The sequence below is a fragment of the Gavia stellata genome, chromosome 32, assembly GCF_030936135.1.
Source record: "Gavia stellata isolate bGavSte3 chromosome 32, bGavSte3.hap2, whole genome shotgun sequence".
Lineage (NCBI taxonomy): Eukaryota > Metazoa > Chordata > Aves > Gaviiformes > Gaviidae > Gavia > Gavia stellata.
Genome location: NC_082625.1, coordinates 1,972,254 through 1,983,719, shown reverse-complemented (window position 1 = coordinate 1,983,719; position 11,466 = coordinate 1,972,254). Strand labels below are relative to the sequence as shown.

General features: G+C 49.1%; 1 protein-coding gene across 2 annotated transcripts in view; it reads left to right on the top strand.

Annotated features, from left to right (window-relative positions):
* Positions 1-6,974: 6,974 nt before the first annotated feature.
* The window catches only part of CRTC1 (CREB regulated transcription coactivator 1), a 42,359-nt gene continuing 37,867 nt past the window's right edge, over positions 6,975-11,466 (top strand). For both annotated transcript variants that reach the window (XM_059831969.1, XM_059831968.1), the window contains exon 1: positions 6,975-7,100. In XM_059831969.1, the coding sequence (XP_059687952.1) occupies positions 6,975-7,100 (126 nt within the window). The remainder of the gene's footprint in view (positions 7,101-11,466) is intronic.

Here is an 11,466-nt window from a genome sequence, read left to right as displayed (position 1 = left end):
ATGTGCTTTCTGCTTGGAAACAGCTGCTGGTTTAGCTGTGCAACCTGAAATTAGCCTCAGATTGTAAGACAAAGGGTAAAGATCTAGGAGAGAGTGGTGGTGGGGGCCTGCAGGAGGGCAGCATTGGAGTAGTATGTGCAGTTTGCAATGGAAAGTAGAAAAGCTGTTGGAGCAAAAGTTTTCAGAAGATTTTTATAAGCTGTAGAGAGCAAATCAAAGGTTCTTGGCTCGGTCCCTGAGGCTTTGCAGTTGCAATTTCACACCCAGGCCCCTGTCACGTAATTAGATAGAACTAGTTTATAAGGCTTCTTAAAAAATGAAAGTCTTTTTTGCTTGTTTATGCAGGCTACCAGCCAGTCTGCTTCTGGCTACGCTGCTTTATATCTGGAGCAATTCCTTTGAAGTCACTGGAGTTGCACTACATTAAAACTGGAGTACCTAGAACAGAATTTATCCTTTTAGCTGAGTTTAATATTTTTGATGTGTATCGTCCAGTCACAATGCTTTGAAAAAGTACTAAAAAGTATTTTACATGTGGTTATCTGATGTTTGTAATCAGGCTGCTAATCTGTGTCTTCCTACAAAGTTTGCAATTATTTGCTTTAAATGCATCCTTCTTTTTTTTTTCCCCCTCACTGTGGCCTGGGGTCTTGTTTAAACATGTGATCCTCCACACGGATGCAGATTTACTCTTTGGCACTATCAATACTTGTGTTCAGTATTACTGCCTTAAGGATAGTGGTTTACAACTGGATTTAGAAGGAATGTTTGAATTTCACTGAGGTTTGGAAGAGAGAAATTTGCCCTGCGGCGCAGTTAGCATGTCTGGACCTTAATTTTGCATGCTTCGAGGTCCTCACGTGATGAAAGCTTCCTTATGCCAAAAGCGTGTACTTGCTGTTTCTTAGGAAGAAAATCAGAGCATATACCATGGAAGGGGGTCAGGTTTACTCCTCGGATGAGTAGAGATGCTCTCCACGTGCAAGCCCGTGTGTGTTTGCTCACGAGTCGTGCAGGCTAGGGCAGCAGTCCCTTGCTGTTTGCAACAGCCTTCCTCTACTTTCAGTGGGGCTGCTCCGTGCGTGAGGATTCTCCTGGTGGTACCTGGGTCTTTCTGAAAGCCTGGAGCGTCCTGTTGGACTGCAGCTGCTGCAGTTACATTGGGGGTAAGAGGAGGAAGGAAGAGGGACTCTATCCTTCCTGATTTTGGTGGTGGTATTAACCTAGAAATGTGTCCACCCGTTGTACCATGAATGACCATCAAAGCAAATCTTGATCCCAGGCCAGATGTTCGGCAGGTTTTCAGCTGAAGGCTTATGGCTTGCAGTGGAGAAACTCCCGTTTTGACAGTGAAAAACAAGTTGTTACATTCCTTCTGAGGCTTTTTCAGGACAGCAATCCAAGAGGCCCAAAAGGAACTTCTTAGAAATGCACTTTTCTCGAGGCACGGATCCTTCATCTGCAAAGCCCAGAGGCTTGCAAGTAGTGCGAGGCGCCCTGTTCTGTGAGGCACTTAAGATGGCATTTCAGTTCAGCGTAGGGTTTGCTGTTAAATGTACGCGTAGGTATTTTGCTGAAATAGGGTATAACCACGTGTTTGAAGTTGCCATGTACTGATGTGCTCTGCTGAATTGCAGCCTTAAAATGGCTACAGCCAGCGACCAGATCTGCAGGACAGACTTTGCAAGAGGAATCTGCCAGTGTCCCTGAAAAACAAAATTAATTTCTCCCCTGTTGAATTGTCCCATCTGGCATGTTTATCAATGCAGCTTGTTTTGCTTCGGTAGCAGGAAGAGGGAGGGAGAAAGGAGGCGCTTTTACTTTGTGGCTACAAAACAGTTTGCAAGCACGGCTGCATCGTAGAAGAAATGCTTTTCTCTTAGGGGATGCCGCCGTTCCTGTCCCAGTAAAGCAGTCCTCGTAGAGACATAACCTGTGCTGTGTTGGCACACCTTGGTCACTTGGCATGCAAGTGAAATCAGTGTGCGTAGGGCAAAGAGAACAGCTCAGTCCCAGAAGCCACAAAAACAGGACTTCTGTGGTGGTTGCTTAGTCTCCTGCTGAGAAACCGACTTTCTGTAATGCTCCTACTTTACTGAGAGTGAAATGATTGAAACTCAGGAGGTGCCCCAATTTGGCTGGCATGTTTGTCTAACTCTTCATCACGTTTTCATGCAAAAATTACCTGTACCTGCAAAAAAACACAATGCATTTTCCTTCACCCTTAGATTTATTTATTTTTTAATACCTTCAGCATGAAAATCAAGCCTTTAACTTGTAGGTAAACATCTGTCCTAGGGCATGGAAACAGCAGAGGCTGGTTTTGCACTGGGACGTGAACCAGAGGAGTAGGCAGGTAGTTGAGTCTGTGGAGCCTACTAGCCACAGCCGAAGCTCATGGTTTGAAGTGTTATACTTCTGCTGCTTTGTATTTCTGCTCCAGTATAGTAGGAGAGAGCAGGACAAGGCCTGATCCTTGTGCACTTTCACACCAGGGGTTGTTGCCTGCCCTATAGCTGTTTTATTATACACGAGCGCTCAGGAAACGTCTGCAAAAAACCTTTGGATTTTAAATCTGTTACTTCTGACCCTTTTAGCACACATCTCTGAAGCCAAAACGTGAGATTTAAAAAGAAAATATTTCCTGCTACTTTATATATAGAATATCACCAAATTCTGTGAACTTTGATTTGATAGAAGGCTATGGAAGGAAACATCTTGCTCTCTGACATGCTTCTCTGTCTGATCTACGGTTTGATTTGCAATGGTGTAATCTCTTAGCGGTAAAAAAGTATTTCCCGGTTTCCTGTTTGTTTCAATAAAGTGCACAATTCTTACTGGTGCCTTGCTTTTTAGTGCTGACTGTGAATATACTTGCATAGAATACTTTGCCTACCATCCAAGTGTTATCTTTGGAAAGACATAAAGTGGTGCCGCTTTACCGGCTCACCACATCACCTTAGCATCACGGGAATAATTCTTGCTTCAGTGGGGCATGAAGCCAAGCCTTGATTCTGGGAAAAATAACCGTAACAGAATCCTCTGTGTGGTTGCCAAAGTATTTCAGAGCACCAGAAGATCCGACTCGTAGAAATGAGAATAATATCTTTGAGCGGTCAGTGTTTGCTTGCTTTCTGTAATGTTAGAATTAACAGGGAATGGTAAAGAAACTAAACTGGAAGCATGACGGGGGAATGTCAGTGTAGAGAGCAGAACCACGCGTTCTGTGTGACTGCGAGGTGGTTTGTTTGGACTGCTCTTCCAATTTGATGAGTGGTGTGGAGAGGGTAATTCAGGTGCTTTTATCTGCCCTCTGGAAATAAGGGTATCTTAAATTAAAGAAATGGTCACAGCTTCCAAGTGAAACGAGAATGTTTTCCCACTGAAAGCACAGTTAGGAGCTCAGTTCAAAATAGCATTGGAACTAGGGATTCTGTGGACTTCACAGGAGATTCTTCCCTGAGGATAATGGGAACGTCAACAGGAACATTAAGTAGGAAGTGTGAAAGATCAAAATCTTTGTGTCTGTAGGCAAAAAATGTCAGCTTATTTGTCGATCAAGGCACAATCTCATGCTGTCTGTTGTTGTGTAAGTTGTTCAACCTCACACCTTCCTCTGAAGCCTCTAAGGGAGAATACGGAAGTAGCTGGATCTCGTCTGCTAGAGCAATTCCAGAGGACCTGGAGGATAACAAACAAACGACAAGTAAACACAACCTCCTCCCTGCAACCCGCTTGCTCTCGGCCGCATCTGCTCTAAGAAGCTGCAGGTTGCTCAGTAAGGAGTTGTTTGCAGCAAAAGCAGATGTGAACACAACAGCCCGGTCCTCCAATGACTCTTTGTTTGCTTCAGAGCAAAGCTCGGATTCTCAGTTACAAGAAACTTTTTCATAACACGTCTGGAAGGCTGGGGGAGATAGAGCTGCTGTCTCAGGGGATCCCATTGCAACTTTCTAGTGAGATCAAGTTGTTCTCGCATGGCCCCATATGTGCTCAAGGTGAAGACGGCAGGAGACATAAATAATACTTAGGGTATGAGCTCATCATTTTGTCAAATGCATGGCATATCTCCTTCGGCGGAGGAAGAAGGAAACCTGGCACCCGTCTAAAATGTCTCCTTGCCAATGCCTTAATGCAGTCAAGATTTACATTGTCTGCGAGGTCACGCACTTAGCAGCCATTCAGATCCACCCACACCCCAAAACCTGGAGCTGTGAGTGGGTGAGAAATTCCAGAAGCAACTCGGCAAACACAAATGTCGTATTGAAGAGAAGTTTGTTACGCAAACTGTTTTATAAACTGGAGAATTTAAGAACTGAAGCAGGGTCCAGGTTGCACGCTGGAATTCAATCTGATAAAGCTGCACAGGCGAAACAATAAGAAAAGGGAGTCTTCTTAAGGGAGGAAATTGTAACCCCCCCCACCCCTGGCCATCTGCATTCCTTCCCTGCGAACCACGAGCAGGAGCAGCCGTGGAGGGGAGATTTCACTCTGTTCAATCTCGGGAGATCCAAGAGGGGAAAATCTATCAAGCTTCATCTTAGGCACTTAATCTTTTGGTGCTATAGAAGAGGCAGAGTGGCAGCTGGGTCTCTAGATGTTCGATATTACCACCTATGGTATTCAGTCCAGGATAACTCAAATTATTTATCATCTCGCTTCTCAGGCAAAAACAATGTGGATAATAGGTATCTTAGTGTTAAATCTTTATGATTTATATGCTTTTAGCATGACAGGCCACTTTTGCAGGTCATACGCTGTTCATGTACACAGCTAGAGCGTATTTAACCGAACATGCATGCCGGTTGTTTATTCCTGGTGAAAAATGCAAGAGTGGTTAGACTAACATATGTCAGGAATGACAGAGGAAGGGCTGATCCTGCTGGGGCCCGGATGATCTTTTAAGTCCCAGCTCTGTTTTCTGCGATGGTATCTCACACCACATTATAAACTTCTAAGTGCAAGTTGGCAACTAGAATTTAGGGTAGGACGTGACTTTATGGCTGATACTGATCCTGACAGTTGCTGAACTGAGTTTCATCCATCCATCTCTAACAGCCTTGGATAATTATAATATCTTATTTTTACGTGGGCAGGAAATGCTTATAAATGACTGGTAAACTGACTAAACCAAGGCCACAAAGGTGATCAGTAGTGGAAGTGAGAGCAGACTCTAATTTCTTTGATCTGACAGTTCAACCGGGACAGGATTTGGTTACTGGAGTAAGCACACTTCAGGGGCAGAGTGATGCACCAAAAAAAAAAGGACAGTGTCCACTTTGTTGCTTTGTAAAAAAGAAAGTGTAAAGGGCAACGTGTGGGTGTTGGGAAACAGGATTTATTACTGCCTAATGCGTGTGTCCTGCATATCACAGTGCTTTGCACTGATCTGATGTTAACACAGCTGGAATCAATGGCTTAGCAGCCTAAGCTTGTGTTTCGAAACGGCTGTACTCCCTAGAACGGCCCGCTCGCATCCTGGCAGGGTCATGTCTGCCTGTCATCCCGTCCCCGTGACAGATACACCGCGTCCCACACACATCACCGGCTGCGTCGGCCAAGGTCCTGACTCCTTGGGGAGGGGGAGCAAGTCTCTGGGGGTGTTGACGTAGAGTTGGGGTTCACCGGGAAGAAGTCTGCATACGCAGAACGCCACAGGAGAGGGAGAAGGGTGGAGCTGGATGCGCTCACAGGAGTTTGGCAGCGAAGGCGTGCTTGCGTGGGAAGACTGCACCGTTTTGTTCTGCGTAGTTCGGAACGGAGCTGCGGTAGCATCTTCTGCTTCGCTGTACAACACACCTAAATGGACCAGGAAAATGGGGGACTTTCCCAATTCCTAAACCTTTCCCAGAAAGAATGCCTTTACTTGCTATCTTGGTACTAGATTTCTGCTGTACAGGTATTGCCTGTCTTCTATCTTTCCTTGCAGGAAGAGACAGCAATCGCAGAGTAGGAACTGTTGCTTTTCTTAAAAGACTGGCTAATAAATTAGTAGCTTGTTTTCCTCTCCCTTTCTTTTCCTGCTGCACACGCTGCTCCATCCGAGCGCTGGCAGGTGGATGAATAGGAGCTGTCTATCTTTTTCAGCTCATGCCTCAACAGGGCCCAGCCTGATCTCTGTGAGGTGCTGGGACAACTGGTTTGTTGAGGAAATTCTCCGGACTCCATTTTCTGAAGGGGGTGGGGGGGGAACCCCTCTGCAACAAGCCAACTAAACTCTCAGTAACTTTAGACAGAAAAAAAATGTAAAATTGAGGTTTTAAATTCGCTGGTTAAAAAATACCTGCCTTTTTAGAGATTTGGGATTTACCTCCCACTTCAGGGCAAGGAGTTAGCTATCTGACTGCCCAGTGCGGACACGCGAACGCACACACGCCCTTTTTTTCCGCCTGGCATCACCCATTCGAGCCCGGCTCCGCGGCCAGGCCTGCTCAGCGTGCCGCGGAGGACAGCGGGGACACTAAGGACCGCGCGGAGTTTCGGCGGGAAGCGCCCTCAGCCGCGACGCGCGGGGCCTGCCCGAGGACGCCTGGCCCGGCCGGGGCAGCACGGAGGCGGTGATGCCCTTAGGCTGCGGATGAAGATGCCGCGGTCCCAAGCGAGCCGCCCCGCCGCAGGAGAGGGCGGCGAAAGCGCCGAGGAGAGGCCGCGGGGCAGCGGCCGGAGCTGAGGGACTCCGGCCCCGCCACCGCCTCACGCCGCCCGGCCGGCAGCGCGCATGCGCGCCGCGCGCCCCCTCCCTACGCACGGCGACGGGGGAAGCCCCTCTGCTGCGCAGGCGCGCCGCCGGCTGCCTCCTCCCGCGCGCGCCGCCGGCGGCTCCGCGCATGCGCCCCTCCGCCCCCTCACCGCCCCCTCCCGCCCCGCGCCGCCGCCGCGCAGGCGCTCTGCAGCCCCCCGCCCGCCCGGCCGGCCCGCCTGGCGCATGCGCTTCGCCCCCTCCGGCGCGGGGAGGGGGATGCGGACGGGGGAAGATGGCGGCCTCGAACAACCCGCGGAAATTCAGCGAGAAGATCGCGCTGCACAACCAGAAGCAGGCGGAGGAGACGGCGGCCTTCGAGGAGGTCATGAAGGACCTGAGCCTGACCCGCGCCCACCGGGTGAGCCGGCGCCCCCGCCGCCCGCGCGCGCGCCCCCGCCGCCGCCCGGCGCGCGCGCCCCCGGCGGAGGCGGGCGGGGGGGGGGAGGGGCGGCGCCCCCCGCGGCGCCCCTCGGCCCGGGGGCAGCGGCGGCGCGCGCGGGCGGGGCGGCGTGCAGCGCCCCCTGGCGGGGGCGGGCGGCGCCCTCGGTGCGGGGCGGGGGGCCGCGCGCCGCCCCCCCCCCCTCCCGTCCCCCTCCTCCCCCCGTTTCCCCGGCACCGGGCCCGGCCCGGGGCCCGCAGCATCCTCCGGAGAGCGGCACCTGCCGCCGGGCGGGGCGGGCCGGGGCGGCGGGGGCAGGTGCGCTCCGCGGGGCCCCGGGGCAGGGCCTTGTCCCCCCGTCGGAGGGGGAGCTCTGTGCCGGGGCAGCGTCGGGGCAGCCCCCTCACGTCTCCGCGGGAGCGGGCCTGTCTGGGTGGGGGCTCCTCTGTGCCGGGGCAGCGTCGGGGGGACCCCCTCTCCCTTGGGACGGGTCTGAGGGGGGGGTCCCGGTTCCTCACCCCGGGACAGGCCCCGGGTCTGAGGGGGGGTCCCGGTTCCTCACTCCGCGACAGGCCCCGGGTCTGAGGGGGGGGTCCCGGTTCCTCACTCCGCGACAGGCCCCGGGTCTGAGGGGGAGTCCCGGTTCCTCACCCCAGGACAGCCCCCGGGTCTGAGGGGGGGTCGCGGTTCCTCACCCCGGGACAGCCCCCGGGTCTGAGGGGGGCGGTCCCGGTTCCTCACCCGGGACAGGACCAGGTCTGGGGGTGGGCGTCCCGGTTCCTTCACCCGGGTCTGAGAGGAGGGCTCCCTGTTCCTCACCCCGGTCAGGCCCAGATTGGGGCTGGGGGGTCCCAGCCTCACACCCGCCTGCCTAAGGAGCGCTTCCCCTCAGGCCCTGCGGAGCATCCCCTGCTCCCCCGGGCACGGCAGGGCAGGCTCCTGCCCCAAGCCACCGGCAGGTAAAGCCCCGGTTTCCCCACTGCAGCGGCGTGCGGGCACGGAGCACCCACCGGCATGCAGAGACCCGGCGGGAGCTGCCGGACTCGGTGTCACTAATGTTGTTCCTGTTACACACCGGTTGTTGTAGGTGCAAATTGCTGCGCTTCCAAATCCTCCTTGGCTTCTGATGTCTCTGCAAAGCCCATCAGCAGAAATTATCGGCGTAATGAATGCGCTTGCTGAGCATCAGATGCCTTTTCTGGTTTAGATATAGGGATGTCAGAGCTTTTCTGTATGGTTCTTGTCTCACCTGCTTGTGTCAACATTTTTGTTTGTCTTTTAACTGTTTAAAGAAAATTTACGATCTTGTTCGTGGCTGAACCTTCCTGGGAATGGGAACAAGAGAACACACAGTTGGATTTACAGTAAAGTGTTTCCTTTTATTCCTCTGTGTCAGAATAGGGTAAATATTTGTTTTGAGTTGGTGCTGCTGCTGGTCAGATGTAAAAGAAAAGCATGCTGCTTCTGTCAGCTCCCGGTTGGGAAGGTGCGAGGCCGAAGCTTTGTTCACGCTGAGCTATTTGTTGATGTTTCGTAGAGGATGCTGTTAGAGCTGCTGTCAGAGTTAGTCGAGAGCAGAGTGAGGACAGTTTAGAGATGTTTGCAGTCGCTGGAGTCGTCTTCTCTCTTGCACCTCTGTCATGCCTGCGTAGCTCAGTACCCCGGGGCTTTGTCTCTTGGTGGTCAGTCCTTGGCTGCCACTCGACAGCTGGGTACTCTTGAGGGAGTTTGTTCTTGAAATCGGCAATGACAGGTTGTCCTTCAGTTAACTCTTATATTTAGCGTTCACCTTCCACAAGATAAGTTGGAATCCTAATTCAGTTTCTCCCAAATCTGAGTGTTCCTAACCCAGGTTTTGCAGATGGAAACCCATCTTATTTTCAAGAACCTGGTATTGAGAAAAGGACCCAAGATGAATAAGTTGTCTGAGGATTCTGGGTACTGAAGTGATGGAAACACTGACCAAATAGCTGAGTAAAATGTCTCCTTTGTAGACTTTTTCTTCTAAATTCCATGATTTCATCTGTGTTTAAAATGCAGTATAAAAGCAAAAAGGGGTTAAGCACAACTTTGCTGTTTGCTCTCATTTTCATTTGGCAACCAACACTTTGCTGTCAGTTTGAAAATGCGTTACTCAGTTTGTGGAAGCAGCCCAAAATTTCTGTTGCCTTTTCATTATTAGTAATTGTCTTTTTGCAATGTTTACCGTCTTGTCTGTTTTATTGTTGGTTACTGGTCATAGCAGAGGCAGAGAACTACTGTTCCACCATTTCTTGTGTATACACATGCTGTTTCTGTGCTTGCTTTCTGACTTGGTAATCTTCCACCTGTTTATGCTGGTCAGTCCATCTGAGATTTTTAAGTTATGATACTTCTTTCTTGCCCAGGACGAAACAGAGCATGATATTAACTCCTTCTTTTTTTACTGCCCTCACCATTCAGTTGGAAAAAAAAGAATTCCTTTGAAAAATAAATCGCTTTGGTTTCAAAAGTGTTCCCCTATTCTCAGGAGCAACAAAGTCCTGTCTTGCAGCTGGGCAAGTCAAGAAGGCATTTTAGCTTTTCTGGGAGACACAGACCTTGGGGAGAGTTGTGGAGGTGGGTGGCCGATAGAAGCACTGGAGCTGCTTAATTGTCTTGTGAGTGGGACCTTCGTGTTCATAATCCAGAGATTTCTGCGAGTCCCATAGTAACAAAGTGGGTGAGAAGAGGGGGAGGGTTTTTCTTCTGCGTGACATGGACTCCTGTATTTTCCTTGTGGTTCTGCTGCTTTCCTTTTCTTATGTGAAGCATGAAATTTTAGAACCGCACTGATTTCTGTGTTTTAAGGACGGGTTGTTTACCAGGGCCTACTCTCAATTTCTGTTGTAACACAGCCCAGTGATGCTTGCTGTGTTGCATGTATTTGCTCATACAAGGCTGTTGCTGCCCTTTAAAATTCTAATTAACAAAACACTAACATGCAGGATAACACAGATAGTGCTGAGCTCTTTCAATGTATGGCTCTTCAAATGCTAGAGAACGTAAGATTTTAAAGAAAATGTGGGCGTAGCTTGTGACCTGCATTTCAAAGGTGGTTCTTGTTCAGTTGGAGATGTTCTCAGGGTAGTTTTTTTTAGTATATATTGTTAAAGTCACTTAGTTTTGAGGGATTTCAGCCAGAGCTGTATTTGAGCTCCCTCTTATGGACCTTGCAGTCTTACCTTAAAAAAAAAAAGACCCCCCCCAAAACCCCTAACTCCAAAAACCTGCCAGCCCCTGATTTCACCCAGTCCCCGCTGCCTGGAGAGCTGCGCTGATGTTGATGATACTGGAGTGAAAGCAGGGAAGAAAAACCAGGTTAATGGTGATGTTTGGAAACACTCTGCAAAATTCTGGCACTACTTAGTCTTTTCGTGCACACAGAGCCCCCCTGTGCAGGCAACTTGCAGAAGGTGTCTCAGTGAGCTACTGCTAACAGCTCAACTACTAACTCTCAAAAAGAGGATCTTTGGTAATAACCTGCATTCCCCAGTGACACGAAACTTACTTTTTGTCTTCCCAAGTACATAATTCACTGCTTCGTCAATCTGTATGATGGTGCCGTGACAGGGTTTGCTTGCGTATTTTTAGATGTTATCAAAAGCTGTGTGTGCCTACGTTGCTTTTTCAAGTTCTTGAAAACTAGGTGAAGTAAAAAGTCAGTGTTTATATTTTAAACTTGAGTATTTTTAATACAAAGGTGCTGTTTTAGTCTAATTTTTTCAAGTGAAATATATGGTAATGGCGTAGCTATCCATAGGTGGCCATTTGACTGAAGTGAAATTAAATAAAAATCAAGTAAAAACCCTATAGTTTGTATTCGTGTGTGTGTAAAACATACAGAGGCACACACCTCCTTGTAACAAAACTTGTACTTATGTATGAGACAATTAGTCATTTACTTGTTCCTGCTGGCTGTGGAAGAGATCAAAATGTCTCTTTGTACATTTACAGATCATCGTTTGATATAGATAGTATGCAAACCAGTATTTAAAAGCTTAGTTAAATCAGCAATACTAATCTGTGGTTTTAAAAATGAGAAACACTAACGATGATGATACAGTGTTGCAATCTTTCCTAATGTCTTCAGCATGTTTTTATTAAATAATTTGATAAAAAAGATTTCCTGACTACATAATAGTATTTTTGAATGTCTGAAAGATATTAAAGAAATGCATCAAAATCAGGACTGAGCCCTCCAAGCACGGAGATTAATGCTTTCGGCTGGAAGTAGTTTTGTTCAAGTTAATAGTATCGTGACTTTCTCTCAAAACAGGAATGTTAATTTTTCAAGCTCTAGACAGTGTTTTTCTTCTTTATCACT